Source organism: Oenanthe melanoleuca, chromosome 15, assembly GCF_029582105.1.
Source record: "Oenanthe melanoleuca isolate GR-GAL-2019-014 chromosome 15, OMel1.0, whole genome shotgun sequence".
Taxonomy (NCBI): domain Eukaryota; kingdom Metazoa; phylum Chordata; class Aves; order Passeriformes; family Muscicapidae; genus Oenanthe; species Oenanthe melanoleuca.
Window position 1 is genome coordinate 6,701,547 of NC_079349.1, and position 23,394 is coordinate 6,724,940.

Consider the following 23,394-nt stretch of genomic DNA (forward strand, 5'->3'; position numbering starts at 1 on the left):
ACCAATCCAAGCCAGCAGTACTTATGGCCTGATTTAAATCCTCCTGAAGTCTCAGATGACTTCTGTGAGCTCCAGTAGGGCTCCAAGAACTCCAGAAAGGAAATACAGGCAAATTAGCCTTTGCTCCTCTCAAAATTGGAACCTTCTTTCCATTGGCAATGATGTGAGTAAGGATATTCAAAATGAACCACAGGGCCATGTGCTGCTGAGAGCTTGTAAGAGGAATGATAATGTCCTTACACTGAGTTTGAAAACCAAGGCTGACAGTCAGGCTTCTCCCTACTGCTGTAAAATTGTTACACATATTAATGCTCTGTCCCTACTCCACCCTTCTCCTGCCAAGAATTTGTACAAGAGGATGACTTTAGTTTTTAGTGCTTCCCATACTCAAGCAAGCATCTAAACACCAGGCTAAGTATTTATAATTTATAGATCTGGGATACTAAGGACAGTGTGTAATGGGAAAAACTGCTTTATCAGACCTGGTCTAGCTCCACTTTCTGTTTTTTCTTTAATTATTATTTTTGCTTTATACAGAAGACCTGCAGGTTGTCCTATTTAAAATAAAGATGCAGTTTCAGGGTTTCTAAAAACCATTTTTTTTTTTTTTTTTTTTTTTTTTTTTTTTTTTAAGAAAAAAGGGAGGCAGGAAGAAAGAGACCTAAATATTTTACCACCATTCCTGGTCTGTCACACAAAGAAGCAGAGGAGAGAATAGTAATTATTGGTTACCACAGAAAAGTTTGTTTGCTGGGTCTTTGCAAACCAGTGCAACAGGATTGTATGCTCCAACCTCTTAGATAGTAAAGAAAAAAATGTCAGTGTTTTCACCCCAAGGATGGTTGGTATCTCTACCAGCACTACAGTCTTTTGGCTCCTTCTGCACAAAGATTACCCACATAATTCCAGAAATCTTCTGCCACTGGCTTGTTTGTCTTGCCTTGGCTGCTGCTCCCATTGCTTGCCTTGATGAATGAGAGAATTATGGTACAGCTTTACAAAGAGAGAATCCCCTGTGCTGTGCAGGACTTGAGGCCAGCCTTGTCCACCTTCTCAGCTTTCAGCTTCTTCAGTGCTTCCGTAATTAGAATTATCAGGACTGAAACACTGTGGACATTATTGCTGCTTAGCGTGAAGCTAACAAGGGAGCGCCAGATTTATAACACTCCGGCCAGACAGAATTAAAAAAGAGTTGCAATCATTGCCCAGTTCCAGGGATATGTACTCCAGGATCTTATTTTGCCAGAGACTCCATGTGAACTTTAGCCTCTAGAAGAAATCCGCCTGCAATTTTCTAATTTAAATACCAGTCAGACCAGTGGCAGGATGTAAACTAACATGCATGAAAAATAAGGGTTCAATGACCCAAATCAATTATGTTTTAAGGGCACTGCTCTGGACTCAGTAGGAAATATTTTAAACAGGAAAAAGAACTAAATAGGATCATTCATTGAACTGACTTGGAAATGAGGCAGAAATTTGGTAAATAAGAAGTTCAATGCAAGCCAGCTTTATGAACCAAATTTAGTGAAACCCCAACAAAACAACAAAAAAACCCAAACCAAAACCAGAAAAAAATGAACCAAAGCAACAACAACAAAAAAACAAGTCCAGAGAATTTTTAGCCTCAAATTACATTTCAGGCTCCTGAGTTCTAAAGTGAACAGTGTAATAAAACAAAGCAATTCTCACACTTTCCTTGAGCCCAGGCAGTTCAACTAAGTTTATTTCCAGACATAAAAAATAACAATTAAAAAAAAAAAAAAAAAAAAAAAAAAAATGGGTTTTAGAAACCCTGAAACTGCATCTTTATTTTAAATAGGACAACCTGCAGGTCTTCTGTATAAAGCAAAAATAATAATTAAAGAAAAAACAGCTTCTGAAGATCAGAACCAGCTACAGTGACTGGATTTTTAAAGCACATACACAGAAGCTAGGGAGAAACAGCTCTACTGCTTCAGAATGTATGAATATAGCTGCTCCCCAAATTGGCCAAATTCTCTGCATGGTAAACATCTGATCTGCCAAGATACATTGTAAACACAATAGGATGCAGTTATGGCAACTAATCAAGATACAAAGAAAACAGGAAAGACCCATCATTTCTCTGCTCCTCAAGCACGAAGTACTTTCACAAACAGTGAAGAGATTAATAGATATTAAATTCACTGCCAACAAAACATTCAGGTTCTTTGAAGGTTCCTTATTTGTCTTGACTGGCTTCATCTCTTGAGACAGAAATACAGCCTGGTGTGCATACCTAGTGCTTTACAGTGATGAATAAAGCAAAAGCTACCTGGACTTAAAAATCCCATTAAAGTGTTACTAAAATAACTCCCACACCTGGCAGCTGCTGGGATTGGAACCAGATGTGCAGTACATCTGGTAAAGAATGGGACTGCTGCTAACAAACATTGATCTATTTGAGGGACATACTTTCCCAGTCCAGCAAGGGTCCAGAAAGACTTAGTAAAAGTTTCATATTTTGCCTCTACTTTTCTCAAGGCAGATGCTGACCACTGACAGACCTATTGCCAATTTAAAACATTTGAGAACCTTCCTATCCTCTCACCCCAATCAGAAGTGCATATTTTGCTGCTCCAGTTGCATAATTTACTAATTCAGCTGCATGCTTGGTTGATCTGGTAGGAGACTAGTACAGCAGTTGAGATTCTGGATACATTGCCAACTGTGCAGCGTGCTTTGTTGATCAGGGCTGTAGAATTTAATAGCTGAAATTTCATACACTTTACTAATCAGGCCACATTCTTTGCTAATTGAAGTGCATATTTTAGTAGTTGATTTTTTTTTTAATCTTTCACTGATCTTGGGAAGGATCCTGCTCCCTCTGAAACCAGCAGGAATTTTGCCATAGTTCTTGCTGGGTAAAGGACTAAGACTTTCACTAGAAGGTCTGGTATTGCTAAGATTTCTTCTCTTAAACAGAACAAGAAAGGCTTGATTTTTTTCTTTAAACCAGCAAGTGAACAGAAGAATACCAGATGGAGGATGGCATTGACATTGAGAACTTCTCCACAAGGATTTGATTAAACTGATAATATTTAATGGACATATAAAGACATAATTTTGACTGTGTTACTCTTTCATCAGGTTTACATTCTTCCTTCAGAATAAACAAGCTGCTTATCTGCACATCTTGTTCCATTTGATATAGGCACGCAGGAGGAAACATCATGCACCTTATCTTCAAATTTTCTTTCATTTGATCTAAATCCTACTTTTAAATTGCTGTAGTACTTGGTGAAGGATTCCAGAGAGAGCTCTACTTTGCCACAAAACATGTTGCAAACATCCACACTGCCTCACAGCATCACAAATTTTCTCAGCTCCTACTGGCAGGGACCACCTTCCTTGATGAAAAGAACAATTCAGTTCCCTGTATCTCATGCAGACTTTGCCCTTGCCAAGGGAGTTTCTGTTATGTTTTTATATTGTTAACTCTAAGCCAGAAGACAAATAATTTCTCATAAATCGTTGAATACCTTTTTTTCAACGGATAAATTGAACTACATTTGAACCACTAACTTAGAGTGGGATGTATATTTCTTTACTAGCATAGCAACACTATCAGTGTAGCCAGGAAAGATAAAAATAGTGACTCCTACGCAGAACAGTGCAGTCCTTGATGAGTGAAGAGCAAGTGCAACTACTCCAAGAAATAATAAAAACAGGGAGCAAGAGATGTACACACACGTCTGTTTGGACACAGAGTTCCCTGTCACATTTAGGAAGCTAAGCAACAGAAAATGCTTTTTATTCTGCAAAAGAAATGGTCCAGTATATTAAGAACCTATAAACATAGAATAATCAAAAGAATAATTGTCACAGCAAGAAGTCAAGTCGGGGAATGCAGGCAAGAGACTGCTGCTTCTTCATTAAGGAGGAAGTTTCTTTTCTGTAGTGCTGTTGGTCAATACTTTAATTCAGTTACTGCCTGGTGCAAAATCAAACATTCTTGATTTCAGAGTTAGAGAACAGTAGAAGTTGACTAGGAAACATGAGAGAAAAATTAGCAAAAAAATAAGAGAGTTTGCTGATGCATTCAGAGTCCCATCATTGCCTTTCCCCTCCAAATGCACAGCACACAGCCAGTACTCACTCTTCAAGACTTTACAGGCAAAGGCAGAAGACAAACAGCACAGGAAGGATGCAATAATTCAGAGAAGCAAGCAAGTTATGTAGTTTAATAAGAGAGGTATGCAACTGGATGAGGGTAAGCTTGCATTCTGCAATGCAATCCTGACTTGAAAGAGAAACAAAATACAAAGCCCCACAACCACACAATTCAATAGGTCTTGGTAAAGTTAGTATTTTAGGGCCAGAAATGTGGCTTAATTAAGTTCTCACTGTAGCTATCTTCACTAGGATACCAAAGTGAGATAAAACATCTTCATTTGAACCACAGTCATTGCCATGTGTTCATGTGCTATGGCAGGGAATTACTTTATCAGGCAGAATTATAATGCTGTTTGCCACCAGAGAAAACAACCCCACTCCTTTTTATAGGTATATATATATATGTAACAAGACATAAATGTATGGAATATTTTCTTATACTCTAGTGACTCATGTTTTACAGAATTGAGGATCTCTACTAGAAGTGTCAGACCTTGGTTCTATCAGGGTCCGTACAAGTCCCATTCCCTTCAGCGGGATCAGGACTGCTCATCCCTCCCAAAGCACAGAGCAACTGCTCTGTTTTGGGGTGCTCTGTGTTTCCTCCTCTGCCTTTCCACTCCGGGTGCCCCCGAGCTCAGCCTCTCTCAGCTCCCCGTGCCCCCTGGCTCTCAGCTGTGCCCGGATCTGTTTCTGTGCCCTGGGAGCTGTACCTGTCACTCGCAGAGTTTACCTGCTCTCCCTGCTGCAGCCGAGGTACACAAGAGCGGGGAGATCGAGCATGGGGACTGTAAAACAGCACATTCGGCTTGGACTCCCCAAGCCAGGCTGTGCCCGTGGCAGGGATGCCTTTGGAAAATGTTCTCATTTCTGCTGGCAATCTGTAGTCACTGGGCTTTCACCGGATTTCGGGTCCGGCTGTACCGAGGCGGAGGGGTTGATCCGGAGTCCCGGAGCATCACGTCTCGCGGTGCCTTTCGAGCCCCGGCCAGCCCTACACCCCAAACACCGAGGGGCAGGGGTCGAAGGGACCCGCAGCCGCCCCGCCGCGGCCGCCCCGCTGCATCCCTGCTCCCGGTGTCCGCGGCGCATCCCTCGTCCCGGGAGCACAGCGCTCCCCTCTCCCGGGCTGGGCAGCTCTGCTGCGCCCCTCGCCCCGGGACTGCCGGTGCCTCCCCTCCTCCCGGCGGGCTCCCGGGGTTCCCGCTGCCCTGCCCGGTGCGGGCGGGGGCCGGTGCCGCCGCTGCCGGGGTTACCTTGGCTCCCGCCCCGCCGAGGCAGAGCGCCGCGGCCGCCGCCAGGACGAGCCCCGCGCCGGGGCCGCAGCGGAGCATGGCGCGCCGAGCCGAGCCGAGCCGAGCCGAGCCGAGCCGAGCCGAGCCGTGCCGTGCCGTGCCGTGCCGTGCCGAGCCGCGCACAGCCAGCGGAGCTGCCGCGCCGAGCCGTGCCCCGAGCTGACAGCGACCCCCCTCCCCCGGCTCCCCGCCCCTCGCCCCCTCCCCCGGCCGCTCCCGGCCCCTGCCCTCCCCCGGGGGGTCACCTGCGGCGGAGCTCGGCTGGAGGGGAGCGGGGGTAGCCTGGTCCGAGCCCCCCTCCCCGGGGGGCTGTGTCCTCGGCGGGGTCGGGAGCCGCCGGGCTGGAGGAGGCTCAAGCCCTGCGAACAGCGGGAGCGGCTCCTGCGGGAGAAGTTCCTCCGGCGGGGCGGTGGGAGATGGAGGGGCTGCAGAGAGAGGCTGCCCTGGGCAGCGCACCCGCCCGCGGCTCCAATCCACTGCCAGACCCTGGAGCCCAGGCAGGGCAGTGATCGGTCAGAGGAATGGGAAATAGGAAAAGGGCTCAGGTCTTTCCAAGCATCTATAAGCACCTCGGCTTCATCTGAGCACAAAGCAAAGGACAGGAAAGGAATATTCATGGGTATCTTGGGGAGCCTAAAGCTCAGGACCTGCACAAAAACCAGCAGTCAGGGTACAGCAGTCACTTAACCTTTCTGAAGGTGATGGGAGGGCAAGGGACACTCCTTATTTCTGATGCAGCTTTCTGCTTTATACTGTCCTGTACCCCATTGACTCACACCACATCCTGCAGTGAGCGTCAGATGACAATTTAATCAATGGGAAAAAAATGGATAATACCTTCCAGTTGGTGTCCAAGTGGGTGCATATAACAAGCATGAAGTTAGAGGGCTGGTGTCAAAGAGAACTTCTTTTTCTTCATAGATGTAGTCTTGTGTTGAGTGCATCCTGGCACTGACGTCATGTCCAGTCCAGGTCCATTCACCTGCTTCATGGGTTTGATGTCCTGATTGTAGGAGATAATGCTTGAATCCCAAAGAAGTGAAACAGATCTCCCCCTAATCCTTCCATGTCATTGTGAGATGGTGTGTGTTAGCCTTTATTGGACACCTACAAAAAGTAACAACATGGTTAGCCTAGGGCTGAGGGAGGCTCAGGGACAGCTCACTGACTGCTCACTGCCCACAGGGACCACGCTGCCTCCCTGGGAAATTTAATATGCTGATTTAGAAGTTGCCCTTCTATGGAAGGACACATAAGGAATGTCTTGATAGCTTAATTGGCTTGTTTATACTTCTTGCACTTCTTGAAAGCAGAAGATGCAAATAATTCTTTGTGTGACCAATTCTTATTTTACCCTTCGTTTTTCAGGGCAAACTCTGTGTAAAGGGTGTTCCTGGGCTCTGACCTTGTCAGTTATTTACTGTGACTTGTGTTTGAATTTACATTTTGCTCCTCCTGGGTAATATTTCTTTGAGTTACCTTGTCAGATGAAAAAGCATATATCAGAGAATTTATAACTACATTTTATCTGTTCTGAATAAACACAAAACCCAGGACACTTGGCATCCTTGGCAGGAGGGTTTTTCTCAGCAGAACACTTGTGCCTGAAGGGCAGTCTGGTCTCTGTAGCATAGCACTGTGGCGCACTGCTTTTCTCAACACTCACAGCTAAATCTCAGGGCGATGTCACCATAAATGTAAGTTAAGCTTTGAAAAATCCCTGAAACCAGAAATCTACTTTTTTTTCCACATGAGGCTCAGTGAGACAGAAGTAAATGCAGAGATACCATTTGCCTTTTCCTTACGCTGATGCATGAGGATGTAAGTCAAGGACTAGCTGGCAGAAAAGGGTATTCAAACCTGATTTTTTTCTTTGCTTGGACATTGCTGGAATAACAATATAAAAATATCTAAATGAAAGAACAAGCCCAAGTCTATCAGCTCTCTTTTTAAGGATCTCACACCCCTGTTATTTGGATTCCTTTCCAGGGGTCATCAGAGTGCAGGCACCCGTAATCCTTTGGAGGCAAAGAGGGTGCTCTGGGGGCTACATTGCCATTCCAAGCTGTAGACCTTGACCATGTAGCACAGACACAAGTGTATGCTGATTTCTCATGTTTGTGTTTGCCCTGTTGTTGGCCTTGCAAACCCTGTCAGTATGTCTTTGTTCCCTTATCTCAGCATCCCTCTGCTAGCAGAACCTGTCCACACCACACTTCATCACTATGGCTTAGCAATGACTTAGCATCTAGAATTAAGGATCAAACGTACAGTAGTCTGCTCATAAAGTATTTTCAGCTCAGGTTGTTGACCCTTTCAAACCATATTTTTAATGAGGATTATGTTTTATATTTATGATCTCTTTCCCTGAGCAGGCAGGATGACTCTTTATGGGCTTGAACAACTTCCCACAGCAGGCAGCACAGCACAACTCATTAATGATTACTACAAAAGATGGATAATAATATGATAAATCATTTCAATTCTGCAAAATTTGCACATGCAGCTCTTAAGCTTGTTCTGCCTGATATGATGCAAAGGTATGTATGTTATGTACCACATAAATACAGGTCCAAAAGGTGTCTGACTGCCTACTGAAGATAACGACCATGAAGCCAGGCTTGCAAATGGTGCCTGCAAACCTCTTTCCAGGGGAGCTGCCTTCCCCCAGTGTCACAGCTGCCTGTTAGACAGATGTGATAGGCAGCTGGAGGGAGACTGGAGATAGATTTACTGCAAGGATCAAGAAAGGACAGGAAGGTAAAAGGCACTTTGTTTCCTGCCTAATCTTTATTCCCTGTCTCACGCTCCCACATCTCAGAGCTGCCACACAGCCCAGATCAGAGTTGTAGCCCATTCTCACCACACATACAGGGGCAACAACTGTGCACATCCCCAAAAAAAGGCCAAGCCTCTTCCACAGCCATTGAGACATCTATAAGAAAATAAATGTCCTCTTCTCTGTGTTTGGTCTCCCTGTTGAAAACTTCAAGGTTTTCATCCTCTTTTAGCAAGTCCTTCCAAGGACAGTGTTTCCTATTGTACTATGCCATTTTGAGAGCTCTTGAAATGCTGAAGCAAGCACCAATTTCAGTAGAATAGTGACATTTATGAAGTTAGTGGATAGGACTTGTGTGTATAATGGCAGCATTTTCTTAACCAGTAGCTCCAGGCTGGGAAATTAATTTCCAGGAAAAAAAAAAACAACTAGAAACTTACTGCTTCCAGACGGGCAGCAAAAATCATTTATTGTGGGAAAGCTAAGCTTGAAACCACTAAAACCCAGTAATTTCCATCAACTGTCTCTCTACCACACACAGATACACGGAAAGAGAACTTTCTGAACTAATTTCCTGGAATATGTAAGGCATCCTGATACCAAAAGTAACTCTTCTGGCCCAGAGAGACTATTGTAAAACGTTTCACAGAAATGAATGCAGCTCCTAGCAGTTTCTGTTTTTCAAAACAGCTGGTGTGACCAAACTGAATCCAGATTTAAACAGGAGGAGGGCATTGGCAAGATACTTTCAGTAACAAGGCCCTAAATCTTAGTTTATTCTCTGTATGCAAGAGCTCCCATCTGCAAACCTTATGGTTGCATAGTATGGCTTTTTATGCTTTCCCAGGCTTCTCTTAGGTATAGTAAAGGTTGATTAAATCCATTCTGAGCCATGTTGTTAAATCAGACACACCACAGTTGCATGTCTTACTGTTTATAGAAAGGATTCAGGAAAGTAACATTTTAAATACTTATCCATGCTAGAATAGACAAGCTAAAAATTGCTTAGGTATAAGGCTGTAAAAATGTTTCATATATAATAAATATGATGGGTAAATAAAATAAATAAATTAAATATTAAGGCAATGTTTAACAAAGCATGTTTCTGAAGACCTGCATTCTAGTTCCATTGTCTGCATTTAATACAAAACTATGTTTTTCCCCAGTGGGTGTGAGAGGCAAGCTGGATGCCTGAGTCTGATTGCAATCTGGCAGTAATACAGCTATTTTTATGTGGTTAGCACAGGTTTCTTTTTTGATGAAGTTTTTGCAGACTGAGTGACACCAAATAATAGAAATATGTAAGCAGAAAAACATGCAGTAAGCAGAGGGAATTGGAACATCGTGTTGTCAGTGGTTAGAGAGCAAGAACTTCCCTAAGGAAATATTTGGAAAAACGTGTTTGTAGCTATAAAAGCTGTAAGTAGAAAGCACCATGCACCAGACTTTTGTGCTGTGCAGAGAGTGCCACCCTCTGCTCCTGCAGAGTATGGAGCCTTTCTCTCCTACCTGACTCTTCTTCTTTCACTACTGCAATTCTCTCACACACACTGAGTTAGAGAATTAGCCAGCTGGACAGGAACTCTACAAATGGCCAGTATTCCCTGGTAATTTTATTAAGTCAGCTTTTTAATTGCATCATATGTCATCTTTTTTCTTTTTTTTTTTTTTTTTTTTTTTTTTTTTTTTTTTTTTTTCTCTCAGAGGAAAGATGAATAAATTTGCCTTCCTCTTTTAGGAGCAAGGCCCTGTGGGCTCGTGATAAAGACAATTTCTATTAAGGTCTGGCAGACCTCACTTGGTGAGGAGGCAGCACAGCAGTTCCTGTATGCAGTCTAGTTGCAGGGTGAGAGAATGCTGCTGCTGGCTGTGGTTAAAGAATTTGTGTTTGAACCTTCTGATCTTTCTTCCTGAAGAATTAAAGAGTGCTCTGCAACAAGAACTCTGACAGGCTTTGGGATAAGCCATGGGCTCTTTCACTGCTGGAGACAGAGGCTGCAGTTTACACAAGTTGTCTCCTGCAAATTTACAGGAACCCCTTTCCTTAAAGGCCTCATTTGTGATAATGTTTGACATTTTTTCTGGCTTTTTAAACAACTACCATGACATTCCTCTTTTGTTCTAGAAATTACATTACTGATGATAGACATCTTTCAGTATGAAGGATCCTCTTTTCTTTCAGGCAGCCTGGTCAAGCCTGCTGCAGCTTTGTGCCATGCTTAGACAACAGTCTCCCAACAAGTGGCTTTTCCTGTAGATGGGGCTTTGGTGCTATGTGGCAGAGAAGCAAGTAAAAAAGAGATACTTTGGAGCTTTACCCAAGCATTACATTGTTCTAGAAAGATGGGATCAAAGTCAAGAAGCAAACAAATATTCCAAATGAAGAGAACAGCTACTTTAGTGATTCAACAATTGAGTTCTCTGTCAGTTATAGTTCTCTGGTTTTGAGTTCTCTGCAAGAGTCCAAACTCCAAGCTTTTACATTCTTAAAAGAAAATCAAATCCAGATCAAATGAAGATCAAGCATTCAAGTCTTCATCACCATATTGTTTTTGACATCTTCTGAGGAAGGGTATCCAGTGAAGGTCACTACTAAAGATTTGAAACACTCATTCACACACACAATTCTCAGGGTTTCCCCTCATACTCAGCAGAGCCCACATATGATTTACGAGCTCAGTGCCAAACATGCGTGCAACCAAGAAGGTCAAACTTGAGTTGACACTGGTGCTGAGCCACAGCCTGGGATTGCCCATTCACACGGCAGCAGAACAGCAGGAGGCTGTCCCGTGAATCCACTCACATTTTCTCCGGATACCTCTGATCATGATGCTGGGAGCCTCTCCCACATCCATGCATTTGCACTTGAGAACAGACCTCTTCCTGACCTAGTCTGTAAAGTAATGGTCCCTCCCAAATACAGCCTAGAGGGCTGTGTAATGTGTGCAGGAACACACCCAGTTGCTGACAATATCCAGGAGCTCGGTTAACAGGCTTGCAGTTCAAACAATAAGCTGGTGTTTTGGCTTATGAGCCCTCCTAACCTGTGGAACAGCCTCCCATCTTCCTAGAGAAAAGGCTCAGAGGATTCATGTTCATAATCAGGATAAGTTGGAAAGGTTGATAACAGAGGAACACTTGGCAAAGCGGACACAGTTTACCTGGCAATTACATTTATGACGCTCGCTAGCAGCAGTTGTCACTATGAAATTCCGTGCTCCGATGCACCAGCTCCCAAGTACCCCAGAGGACTCGTGGGATGCTCCGCGCCAGAAAGACGCTGTAAACTCTAAAGGACTGATTAATGAGAAAAGAGCCATCGGGAATACTGAAAACCTGCCATTTACAGGACATGTCACTGGACTCTCCTGACTCAGACCCTGTAGAAGGCAATGCAGGAACATGAATGATGCAGATACACAAGGCTGCGATACACACCGTCTCCACAAAGAAATTTAAATTTTTAATTTATGCACAACTTAATTTTAATTTATGCAAGGGGGTGCCAGCCGTAGGGTCCCGACGAAGGAGCCGGCCGGGCCCCCGCCCCTAGGGAGCCCCGGCACAGTCCCGGCCGGGCACGGAGGCGGCCCGGCCCCAGGGCCGCTCCCCCTCCCTGCCTCCCGCCCCTCCGTGCGCTGCCGGAAGGGTCCGGCTGGAACAGCCGCCGCCTCTCCTCGGGCCCGGCGGCCCCGCCGCCGCCTCGGAGCGCCCGGGCCTCGGCCGCGGCTGTGCCCGCGGGGCCGCGGACGGCAGCGCGGGGCCGGCAGAACCGCGGGGCGCCGCGCGGGCCCGAGCTCGGCAGCGGCGGCAGCGCCCGGCCGGCGGCGGAGGGAGAACCGCGCTGCACCGCCCCGCCCGCCCCTTCCCGGCGCAGGCAGCGCCACGTCTCGGGCAGGAGCCGGAGCCGGAGCCGGAGCGGCGCCGGGCGGGCGGCCCCAGGTCTGCGGGGAGCTGGCCGGGATGGGGGCGGCGGGGGAGGCTGGGGGGGACCGGGGGCCGCTTCAGGCCGCGGGGCGCTCGAGGCTGCCGGGGAGCGGGGAACCGCCCGGCCCGGCTCGGCTCCGTGGGCTGCCGGCCCCGGGCCTCCCGCTGCCTCTGCCGGCGCCCAGGGACGTGCCCGGCCCGGGCACCCCGCGGCCGCGTCTGCCGGTGCCTCTCCGGTCTGTTACCGGGACCCATTGTCGTCCTGATTGTTCGTGCTTTAACCAAAATCGGTGACTTGTACAGCTGCTTCGCTGTGGGGTTATTGCTGTGTTCCCGTGGCGTGCCTACATTTCTGTGTGTGTATGTGTGTGTGTCTGCGCAACGCGGGGATACGAAAGGACTCTGAGGCCAGAATACTCTTGCGTTTGATACTGGGCATGGATTGTACAGGAGAAAGCCATTCTTCATCACGTTGATCATTTAAACGTGTTGTGGGGCAAGGACTACAAACCATCTCGTGTTGGCTGGATTTTGACAAGGTGTAAGGAGCCAAAATCTTGCTTCTCTTTTCTTTTGTCTGTAATTCCTCTTGGTAATCTGTCCTGTAGCGTCTATTTGCTGTACAGTGGCAGTTCTAGGAGTGTTATTGAAAGCTTTATTATACTGAAAATCTTTAAAAATTAGTAACAAATCACAGTGAAGGTATTAATATTTTTGTTTGGTGAAGTTTCCCGTTTAGAACGGTGCTGCAGGTTTCTGACTCCTTCACAGCTCACCTCTGTAAGGATCACCTAGATAACTGTTTTGTGTTTTCCTGTGTGCCCTGATGAGCTGTTTGCTGCTTCAGTAACATTTTGGAGGTGATGGTGTTGCAGGGTGACCAGGGCAGTGTGGCACAGTAACAATTACACAAGTGCTCTCTGGAGATATGGAAGGAATGTTGTTCAAAATGTTTGTGTTCATGAAAAAAAAGCAGTCAAAATATTCCTGATCTGACATTCTCCAACATCCCCCCACCCCACCCCCGAGGTTAAGTCTGAATACCTGAAGAATCATATGCAAATTCCATAAACTGTGTTTGGAAATTCTTTTCTTGGCTGGCATAGGAGAAGGAGAATGTTGAGCTGCAGCCCAGGCCACGTTTTGACTGCCAGCTTGTGCTGCAATGAGTAGTTCAGAGCCTGTATAGTGATTCATACTTGTTATTTTGCAGACAAGTAAACAGTAATGATGTAATTTAATTTTAAAAAAAGTAAATCTGAATTCCTTACTTCATTTTAACAAAAAGTATTGAAACTCATTCCTTTAAATGAAATATATGGCATGTTTCCATGTATATACCATAATTTACAGAGGAGAATGCTACTCTGATACTGGTTTTATTCTTAAAGCAGAGGCCAAAGAGATCTTTCCAGTAAAAGAAACACTGATTTTTAAATCAGCTGTCTTGCTAGATATTATCTGCTGCATATATCTGCAGTGTACATGTGCTACTAAAATAGTGAGCATAAAGAGATTACTTTTTATTTCCAAATCTGGATGCTTGGTTGTATTTCATTGTCTCTGTTGTTACTGCATGTCCTGGTGCTGTCTGCGGGCACTACTTTATTTTTAACTCATATTTTCAGAGCTCTAGTAAATGTAAATTCATTGTATTTTGTTTCTAGAGGATGCAGCTCCTTGGTGATTACGAATTTGGCTGCAAGTTGTTCCCATGATGTGGAGTTAGCAGCTGCCTGCTGCGCACCAACAGCTTACAGCTCAGAGCTGTGCTCCTGTGTGACATCTTGATGCTGTTCTTGCTGATGGAGAGAAACAGGACTTGGTAGTTCACTTGGTGGCTAATTGTTCAGAACAAGAACTTTCAAGGGATCTGGATAATTTTTACCATGGACTCCTCATCTGTCCAGCAGGATGTTCACTTGGAGAGCAGAAGCAGTATTGGGGCTCCCAGCAGCTCTGAAGAACTTTTGGATTGTAAAGCCAAGTCACAGCTAATTACTACAGATGAAATTAACAGTAAGTTACTTAATATGCTTTAAATAATTTCCAAGTCTTGCCCAGGCTTTTGTATAATCATCTGTGTTATTGTTCAGGGGAAGATTTTCCTTGAGGTCGGGAATTTCTTGTACAGCAGTTTTTAGCAAGTTTGGTAAAGTCTATAGCTCTGTGTGTATGCAAAACTGGTTTGTTTTTTTTTTTTAACTGTAGAACTTATTCTTTTGGAAACAAAACTATTAATTTAATTACTGTCAGCTGTCAGGTGAGTATTTGTTGTTCAGGGTGTTAGTCTGTCTTCAGATAATGTTTCCAAGAGTGTACACCTGAAACTCCCTAGAACGATCAGTTCTGAAATGACTGTTCCAGAGAAAGCTTGCACTGGAGTACTTTATTCTGGCAGAAGAAATCTTCCTTATAAATTAAATCACTTGGGCAAAACCCAAAATGTCTGGCTCTGCTTCCCTTTATGAAAGAGAGATGCTGACATGTACTCTCAATTTATCTCAAAGTAACTTTTATACGTAGACAAGCTCTGTAATAAAATAATCATGCAGCTGTTTACAAGAAACTATTTAGAGTGCACTATCTGAGGAGATTCTAGAATCAAACATGAATTGGAAGGGAGCTGTGTGGGTTATCTAGTCCAACCTGCTGCACTGAGCACACCTAGTTCTGGAGCAAGATCAGGTTGCTCAGGGCCTTGTCCTGTTGAATTCTGAAAGTGTCTGTAGAGGGAGGTTCAGCAGCCTCCCTGCCCATTCCAGTATTTAACTACTTTCATTGTGAAAGTATTTTCTCTGCACTGAATTGTCCATGTTTCCCTGGCAGGAGTGTGAGGATATGTTGGTGTACAAGGGTGTGGCCGGGTGGAGAGGTGTGTACATTGTGGCTGTGTAGATACACAAAAACACAGTGGTTCCTTGTGTAAAAGGAGTGACGTGATGGGGTTGGGGCCTTCTGGTACCACAGGTTTGTCACCTTGTCACAGGCAGCAGAGAGGAGGCCCTGACACTTTATTTGTATTTTCTTACACTGCCTGTTATCAGAGTGGCAGAGTGCTGTTGATGATTCATTCATCTTTTATGGAGCTGGAGATCACATGTTCCTGTCATCTCCTGTGTTGGATAATTGAATTGTGGCTTACAAATAGATAGTTTGTATTTCTACTGTTTTTATTCTAATTGCATCTCCTTGCCCACTGTTCTAAAAAGACTGCAGCTGTATTGACACTACTGCCTTTAAATTACTTTAGTTCAAGGGGTGTTTAGATTCTGAGTGTCTCCTGGCCTTAGGAAGTTGCCAGGAAATCATTCCTCCAGAATTTTGCTCCGGCATCCCTTTGGTATATATATACCACTCACTATTGTGAAGAAAAAAATGTGAATGAATTATAAACCTGATGCTTTCTGAGATGGGCAGAATCAATATTTCTGAATGTATGAGCTATTTTACTTTCGGCTTCTTGTGGCCATTCTTAGCATTGATACCTATTTTAAATTTGGTTTTGCCAATATTCTGGTTTTAAAATGTTAGTCATTAAAAATCAGTCTTTCCCTCTATCTTCCTTTACATGCTTGTTGAACCCACCCCTTCTATCATGCCTGCAGCTGTTTTTGTGACAACAGGATGATCTAAATCAGAGAAGTGATTAAGGCTAAATGAAGATAGCCTATTTTCAAAAATGTAAACTCTGTTTAAAATTGAGAAACTGTTTGGGCCAGGCTGGGAATGGGGATGGTGGATGCTGTCTTCCCCAGTGCCCAGCTGCACATCAAAGAGCTGAATCATTCAGCACAGGCCTGCAGCTGCTGAGGCTTACTTGTAGACTGCCCCCAGAGTTCGTTACACTTGATGTTTTATACTTCTAAACCTAACAAGATTTAAAAACCTCTGTGAAGTTTTGAAGATACCTTATATGATTACTTTTGAGGTCCTGCTCAAGGGCAACATAGTAAAGAAAATGAAAAGTACTTGTTCTGGTCTTTTAAAGTAAAGGCTCAAAAACGCTGTATGAAATTTGTCCTGCCAGTTGCTGTCAGTAGCAGTTTCCATATTCATACAATGTAAAGGCAGTAGTGCTGGCATTGTATTTGGGTGGAGCCATGAAGATGAATGAGGTGGCTTGAAGTGTAGCTCAGTAAAACTTTCTTTTCCAGCTACCAGTAATAACATCAACGAAGTGCCAAATGAAGAGGAAAGTGTGGAGATAAACAGCAAAGTGGATGCCTGCCAGAATGGGCCAGAGTCGCTCTGCCCTGACTCTCCTGTGTCTTTTGATCCTACCAGCAGTGAGCAGGGTGAAGAGTCATCCCCAGGTGTGACTGGTTTCCATGACAGCCTAAGGAGGTCTCAGGGAACTAGTGCTGAGGGCATAGCTCTTAGAAAAGAAGCTTTGCAGTCTCTCAAACTAAGTCTTCCCATGCAAGAAACTGAATTGTGTAAGCATCTGTTTATGGTGGTGCCCCTGCTTTCTTTTGCTGCATAAAGCTTTTTACTCTGAGCCTGGCTCTGGACTCCTGTAACATCATTTAAGCTTGAACTAAACTTCATTTTTGCAGTAAACATTTACTTAGAACTACAATTCATTTTCTTTCAGTAAACCACCCTCTGCTGCAGCTAAGGCATGTGCCTTACCATTTAAAACTGGCTCTTCGCTGGAGGGGAATTCACGCTTTCTTGGGCTGAAGCTATTCTAATCTTCTTGATTATTAGGAGTAACAGGTGACATTAAAAAAAAAAAGAACAGCAGAACCAGGAGACTTTAAGCTAAGAAAAAAAAGGAGAGAAGAGCAATGAAAGGGGGAGGGGAAAGCCTTTATATTAATGTGTCTAAAAATCTTATTATAGGAAAAGTTTAATGTGAGTTAATAAAAGGTAAGAAAATGTAACTAGGGAAGAATTTTCCACTACATGTAGGGAATGAATGGACTGTGTAGGTCTTGCTTAGTTTTATAATTTTAGTACTATCAGAATTGCAAAACAGGTAAGATTAAGTGACAGCAATATTTTTTTTTCTTGCTGTAATCTCTTGTCATATATCTGTGGAGGATAGCATTTGCAAACTGAGCAATGGAAGTCCACAGGCTTTATCAGTGCTTACACAAGGCTATATTTGAAGAGAGTCATTTGAGGTGCATGTCAGTGGGCTTTCCTTTTATTCCTTGCTTAAGCATGAAGCATATTGCTCATGGTAGAAGGGGCTTTTACCTTTTGCATGCCTTTTGCCTGTATTGGAGTTTTTTGTTTGACTGTGAAGATGCCTTTCCCTTACAGGCTCAGTGGAGTCTTCACTGCCATTGGAAAATGAAGAACAAATCAGACTTCAGGCAAGAAGGCGTCTGGAAGAACAGCTCAAACAATACCGAGTGAAGAGACACCAAGAAAGAGTGAGTACCACACACCATATCTTCTAGATTGTGTTTTGTAGAGAAGCTTGAAAACTTTACCATTTCTGTGCCCTGAATTAAAATGTTCTGTCGTTTTCTCAAATGGGAGAAATCTTTTTTTTCTTCTGAACAGGCAAAATTTGGTTCTGTGACCTCATCAGTAATGTACCATTCTGTGCTACTTAAGATAGGGGAGGAAAAAACAGACACCAAACTTAAAGTAACCTAAATATTCAATTTTGCCTATATTTTTCAGTTACCTTTTGGAGTCTCACATGAACATTTTCAACATCTATATACTGAAGCTTGGTAGGGTTGATTGCTGATACAATTTACCTTGTTTATGAAAGGATGTATGTTTAATATCAGTGTAAAAGTGCAGAGCTTTATATCTTATTTTGCTGTAACAGCAAAATAAGTGTTTGATGCTGTTTTGGAGTTAACATTCTGGAATTTATTGTTGCCTCTCTGCTTCTTTTAGTCGAGTCAGTCTACGTCCAAAACCCGTCCCTCCAGCACCCTGGATCCTGAGCTGATGTTAAATCCAGAAATCCTGCCAAGAGCCAGCACTGTAGCAATGACAAAAGAATACTCCTTTTTGCGGACCAGCGTTCCCAGGGGACCAAAGCTGGGTAGCTTGGGACTTCCAGCATCCTCAAAAGAAAGAAGAAGCTCAAAGTCTAAGGCCAGCAAGATCCGGTCCTTGGCTGATTACAGAACTGAAGATTCAGATGCTCGAAATGCTGCTGCGAATTCTGTGGCTACTGACTTGTCTGGGGGGGCTCTGATGCAAAGCAGAAGTGGTCCAACATCAGTTGTTTCTGAGATCAGTCTGCCCTCTGACATGGATGATGGAGTAGAGAATTCCTCCTTGGCAGGAGACAGCATTTCAGAGATTGATGGGAGCGAAGTGGGAATGAGGCTGGATGGAAATGAGAGCGACAGCTCTACCTACAGCAGTGTGTCAGGGAAAGGCCTGTATAGCAGTTTACAGAATGCAGAAGGCAAGCAGGATACTCCATATACAATAAATGGCCAGAAGATACATCCTGAAGCAATGGGGCAATTTCCTTCCATCAGTGAGGTGCTGCAGGCTGCGGCAGTGGAGCATCAGGCCCAAGAGCAAGAAGTTAATGGAGAGGTACGGAGCAGGAGAGACAGTATTTCTAGCAGGTAAGAATGACCTGTTGTTAGTTAATTTTATTTTCTTGGAATAGGCAGCCTGTTACTTTTTCCTCCTACTAACTTTAGATCCAGTTTTAACTTACACTGTGATTGGATATGTTAGGAGCTTACAAATTCTAAAAGAATCTGAGAGATCACTTGAGTACCTATTTACTGAGTATATCATTAGAGAAGGATATTTTTGCCACTGGCTGTGTTAAATGTACTGCAAGCAGTTGTTTCTGTCTATATAGAAAGATTTCATTCACTGAATCACTCATGAGCCTTAGTCTGAAAATGTAGACTTGACTGTCTCAATGATATTTAGTATTGTGCTTTTCCTAATCTATGCAGGTACCTTTCAGACCTCACATAGTTAAGAAATGCCAACAGTCTTGTCCTAGATATCCTCCTCAGCCCTTTGAGAACGAGATTTAGTCTCCCAAGTCTATGTGTATATGACAGGTATTAAACTGATTCAGAAAGCAAGTGCATGACTGGCAAAGCCCTTAACAATATGTGCTTTTTATCAGTTGTCTGCAGATGCATGTTTATACATCCTACTTTTGAAATTACCTCTCCTCCTGCTTTGTTGGAATAAAGCATCATGCCCAGAGATGTTGAGGTGTAAAATCAGTTGTTGGTGATTATTCTGCCTTAGATTTATTCCTTATGGTAATGAGAGAAGATCTTTTTCTCCAGGTGCCTTGGCTGTACAGCAAGGAATCAGTATAAGGAGTCCCTTGTTCTTCCTTCTTTTGCAGCAGCTATTGATATTTCTCAGGCACATTAAAGGAAACAGTTACAAGAATAATTCTGGAGGTTTTGTGGTCCCATTATGTCCAGTTGTCTGCTTAAATGGGATCTGAAAATACAGAATATGATGACGTCAGTGATTGCACTTCTTACTTATACTTCTTTACTTACTTTTACAAGTGATTACTTCACATAAAAAATAACAAATATGTGGTGCCACACTAGATTCTAGTTGCTGCAAGTACAGGAATCTAAAGTATAAAACCTTAGCATGAATATAATTTCTTTCTCTTTTTAACAGAGGTCCTTACACTGTGTTCTGGATCTATCATAAAGTCATAAAAAATGTTCTACAGTCTAAGCCATTTGGAGTCTGAGTATCTCTTAATTTCAGAGTCACTTTTCTTCAACTAGATGAGTGTTGTATTTTAACCCTGTAACTGTGCTTGTGCTGTCTCTGTCTCCAGTGTTTCTATGGAAAGCTCTGTCGCTGGAACTCATGATGAGATGTTGCAGGTCATGAAGGAGAAGATGAGACTTGAAGGGCAACTAGAAGCACTCTCACTAGAAGCTAATCAGGTAGAAAATGAATTTGGAATTCTGTATTCAGCAAATCAAAATAATACTTACAAGTCTCCAAAGATTACTTAAAAAAACAATGGAAAAAAGTGGGGTTTCTGTATTTTTTTAAAGTCAAATTAAAAGAAAGTACAGTAAATCTGGAGCAGTGCTAGCAATGTCTTTAGAAGTATTTTCTCTTTGTTGTAATTGATGGTATAGCACTTCAAATAGAAAGTGTTCTTCCTTAAAATGTGGAAATGTGTGTTTTATAAAAAATCCTGATGTGGTTACTGACATACCGTGCTCTATATCTTGTATGTCCTTTCCTCTGTTTTCTTTGACTATTTGAAATAGGTGAAGTGTTGCTTTAAAAAAAATTTTTATGAGCAAGTGGTCTTTGCCTTATCAAAGCTTTTTGCTGGGCATCCTTTTATATTTTCTCATAAGTCTCCTGTATTTGATTTTCTGGACACATTCAGGCTCTCAAAGAGAAGACTGAGCTACAAGCCCAACTTGCAGCTTTGAACATGAAGCTTCAGGCGCAGATGGAGCACAGCCAAAACAGCCAGCAGAAGCAGGAATCCTTGAGCTCAGAAGTGGCCACATTAAAGCAGTCTTGCTGGGATCTGGAACGAGCAATGGCTGACCTGCAAAATGCCTTGGAAGCAAAGAATGCCAGTTTGGCTTCTTCAAACAATGATTTGCAGTTAGCAGAGGAGCAGTACCAGAGACTCCTGCAGAAGGTTGAAGATATGCAAAAAAATGTTCTCACCAGAGACAGTACAGGTGGGATGATGTAAATGTCAGTCTTTAAAATCAGTTGTTCCAGAAATCATTTTTTTTTTCAACTTGATTCTGAAGGAAGAAGAAATTCAATCTTGTGTTTATTTGGTATCATACTAATAAAAAGGTCTGAATTTTAAGATGTTTGGTTTTGATTTTCTGTCACAGAAGTGTTTGCAAGCTGCCACTGCCAGCCTGGAGAGGCATAAATATTTAGTCCAGACAGTGCCTAGTTGTTTTTTTGGAAAATTGTACAAATGCGGATTTGTAATGATGACTGTATGTGCCAGGACACCTACTTCCTGATGTTTAGTTAGTTCATATTTTCTGCCTCTAAGGAGCTGTGGATGCTTACAGAAGTGATTCATTTAGTTTAATTTTATTCTGCTTATGACCTGGTACTTTGGATTCTAGCACTTTTGCAGGAAAAGCCAATCTTGATATAATTAGGCATATGTGCTTTTGTTCAACAACAGAGGAAAAATAGAAAAAACTATGAATGTAGGAATAATCCTTGCAAAAGTGTGCATAAAAATAGCACAATGGGGTGTGTTAGTCCAAGTTCTTTATTTTTGTTTTTCTAGTTCATGACCTGCGACAGCAGTTGGCTTCCTTGCAGACCCAGCTTCAGAAGGTGCAGCTGGAACGGACCACACTGACCAACAAGCTGAAGGCATCTGAAACAGAAATCACATCTCTCCAAAATGTGAGGCAGTGGTACCAGCAGCAGCTGGTCCTGGCACAGGAGGCCCGTGTCAGGCTGCAGAGTGAGATGGCCAATATACAGGTATTATGATTTATTGCATATGGGAGAACTGAGAATCTCTCTTTTTTTGGTCAGTTTTATCCACAGGACAACCTAGTGGCCTTCTACAATGGCCTTACTGCACCACTACCATGAAAGTAGCTGAAATAAGGCAGAAACACACCATTTCAACTTTTTTTTTTTTTTTTTTCTGAAACTCTGAAATTCTGTTGGTATTTATCTGTGATTTTTTTCCTTTCTTTAGGCTGGGCAAATGACTCAAGCAGGGATGTTGGAACATCTCAAACTAGAGAATGTGGCCCTGTCTCAGCAGCTGACTGAAACCCAGCACAGGTCCATTAAAGAAAAAGAACGTATTGCAGCACAACTACAAAATATTGAGGTATGGTTGTAGATAGTTTTCCTGAGTTATGTTCTGTCCAGGTTGTATATTTGTGTTTTGCAAAATCAAGGATATTCTGACAAAGTAACATAAAATTCTTAAGAATTGGTTCAAATCCTGCATTATAAAAGCAGTAAATATTTCAGAACAAATAAATTTGTGTGTCATTATGAGCAATAGGAGGGAACAAGGCCATATATTTTCCATTCAAAGGTGGTATTTGCATTTTCAGTTCTGGTATTTGTTTTTAATTAAACTTTGAAGGTAAATGTAAATGTTGTCCTTCGCCCATCCATGAACTTGTTCAAGAGGAAACTTAATTGGAAGTTAATCTAAATCAGTAATGTGCTTTTTTTAAGTGTGAAAGTGCTCAGTATTCAGGCTTGTCCTTCCTTCCCTCCAGTAAGAAAAGTTGGGTAAAATCTGAAGTGCGGTAAGGTCACTTCCAAAGCTCTTAGAACCTTAAATTCCCCTGATTTCCATAACATTCCTGCTTCTGAGTTTCAAAGGAGAGTAAAGCAGCAGGTTAGTGGAGGCACCCCATTTGCAGTGTTACTGCAGATAGTTTGTGTAAACAACAGGACTGTTTCCTGAGTAGCTACGGCATCCAAGGAATCCCTTTTGGTTTAGAATTTCCCCAAACAGGTTAATTTTAATAAAGATTCTTTGTCTTCATGTCTTGATCATCAACTGAGAAAGGACAAGGTGTTATTTAATAGGAACTCAGATTGTCACAAGTATGCAAGACATTCACTATTATTCTGAGGTGTTTTAAGTGTAGGAATGAGTGACTTCAGTGAAGGCATTTAGGTCTGTAAGGCAGACATCAGAATTATTTTTGTGCTTTTCCTCTGCAAATTTTCTTGATACTTTACTTCTCTTTTTTACTTTTTTTTTTATTTTTCCCCTCTCCTTCCCCTCCCTTGAAACTGTAGAAGTTGATTCCATGCTTTTTCTGTGCAGGCTGACATGTTAGATCAAGAAGCTGCCTTCATGCAGATCCAGGAGGCTAAAACCATGGTGGAAGAAGACTTGCAGAGAAAACTAGAGGAGTTTGAGGATGAGAAAGAACAGCTTCAGAAAATGGCTGATTCTGCAGCAACATTGGAGCAGGAATTGGAACAGGTAGACTGTTGCTAATCAACTTCCCAGGAATTCCAAGGGAATACTTGTTTGGCAAAAAAAGCAATAGTAACCTGAAAGATTGCTGCAAAAATGAAGTGTGTAATAAAGTTATTCTGTTCCAGGTGAAAAGGCCTTTTTCTCAACCATAATAATACTTTTTAAAAATTTCATCACTACTGTCTTGCCAGATGCTGGGTTTTTTTAGTGAATTAAGTATTCTTGTAAGTATAGACAAGAACCATAGATTCATGTTCAAAGTTGTTAGCCAGGATATCATTACATACATTTACACTTACAGAGCCCTGCTTTGCCTTGTAGCCTTATGCGGGCAG

At 42.9% G+C, this 23,394-nt stretch overlaps 2 protein-coding genes across 4 annotated transcripts in view; one reads left to right on the forward strand and one right to left on the reverse strand.

The window, feature by feature from the left end:
• Positions 1 to 11,531, reverse strand: part of LOC130259852 (uncharacterized) — a 37,998-nt gene extending 26,467 nt beyond the window's left edge. The window contains exons 1-2 of the mRNA XM_056504608.1: positions 11,373 to 11,531; positions 5,394 to 5,918 (exon numbers count right to left, since the gene is read on the reverse strand). Of these exons, the coding sequence (XP_056360583.1) occupies positions 5,394 to 5,918; positions 11,373 to 11,531 (684 nt within the window). The remainder of the gene's footprint in view (positions 1 to 5,393; positions 5,919 to 11,372) is intronic.
• Positions 11,532 to 11,919: 388 nt separating this feature from the next.
• The window catches only part of GOLGA3 (golgin A3), a 171,806-nt gene continuing 160,331 nt past the window's right edge, over positions 11,920 to 23,394 (forward strand). For 2 of the 3 annotated variants that reach the window (XR_008841706.1, XM_056504660.1), the window contains exons 1-10: positions 11,920 to 12,153; positions 13,806 to 14,157; positions 16,296 to 16,577; positions 17,413 to 17,525; positions 18,007 to 18,698; positions 19,913 to 20,024; positions 20,486 to 20,792; positions 21,374 to 21,576; positions 21,800 to 21,937; positions 22,901 to 23,062. Coding sequence is in view for 2 of the 3 variants with exons in the window: in XM_056504660.1 (XP_056360635.1) it covers positions 14,028 to 14,157; positions 16,296 to 16,577; positions 17,413 to 17,525; positions 18,007 to 18,698; positions 19,913 to 20,024; positions 20,486 to 20,792; positions 21,374 to 21,576; positions 21,800 to 21,937; positions 22,901 to 23,062 (2,139 nt within the window). In the remaining variant the exon portion in view is untranslated. The remainder of the gene's footprint in view (positions 12,154 to 13,805; positions 14,158 to 16,295; positions 16,578 to 17,412; positions 17,526 to 18,006; positions 18,699 to 19,912; positions 20,025 to 20,485; positions 20,793 to 21,373; positions 21,577 to 21,799; positions 21,938 to 22,900; positions 23,063 to 23,394) is intronic. The other variant, XM_056504661.1, reaches the window with a different exon arrangement.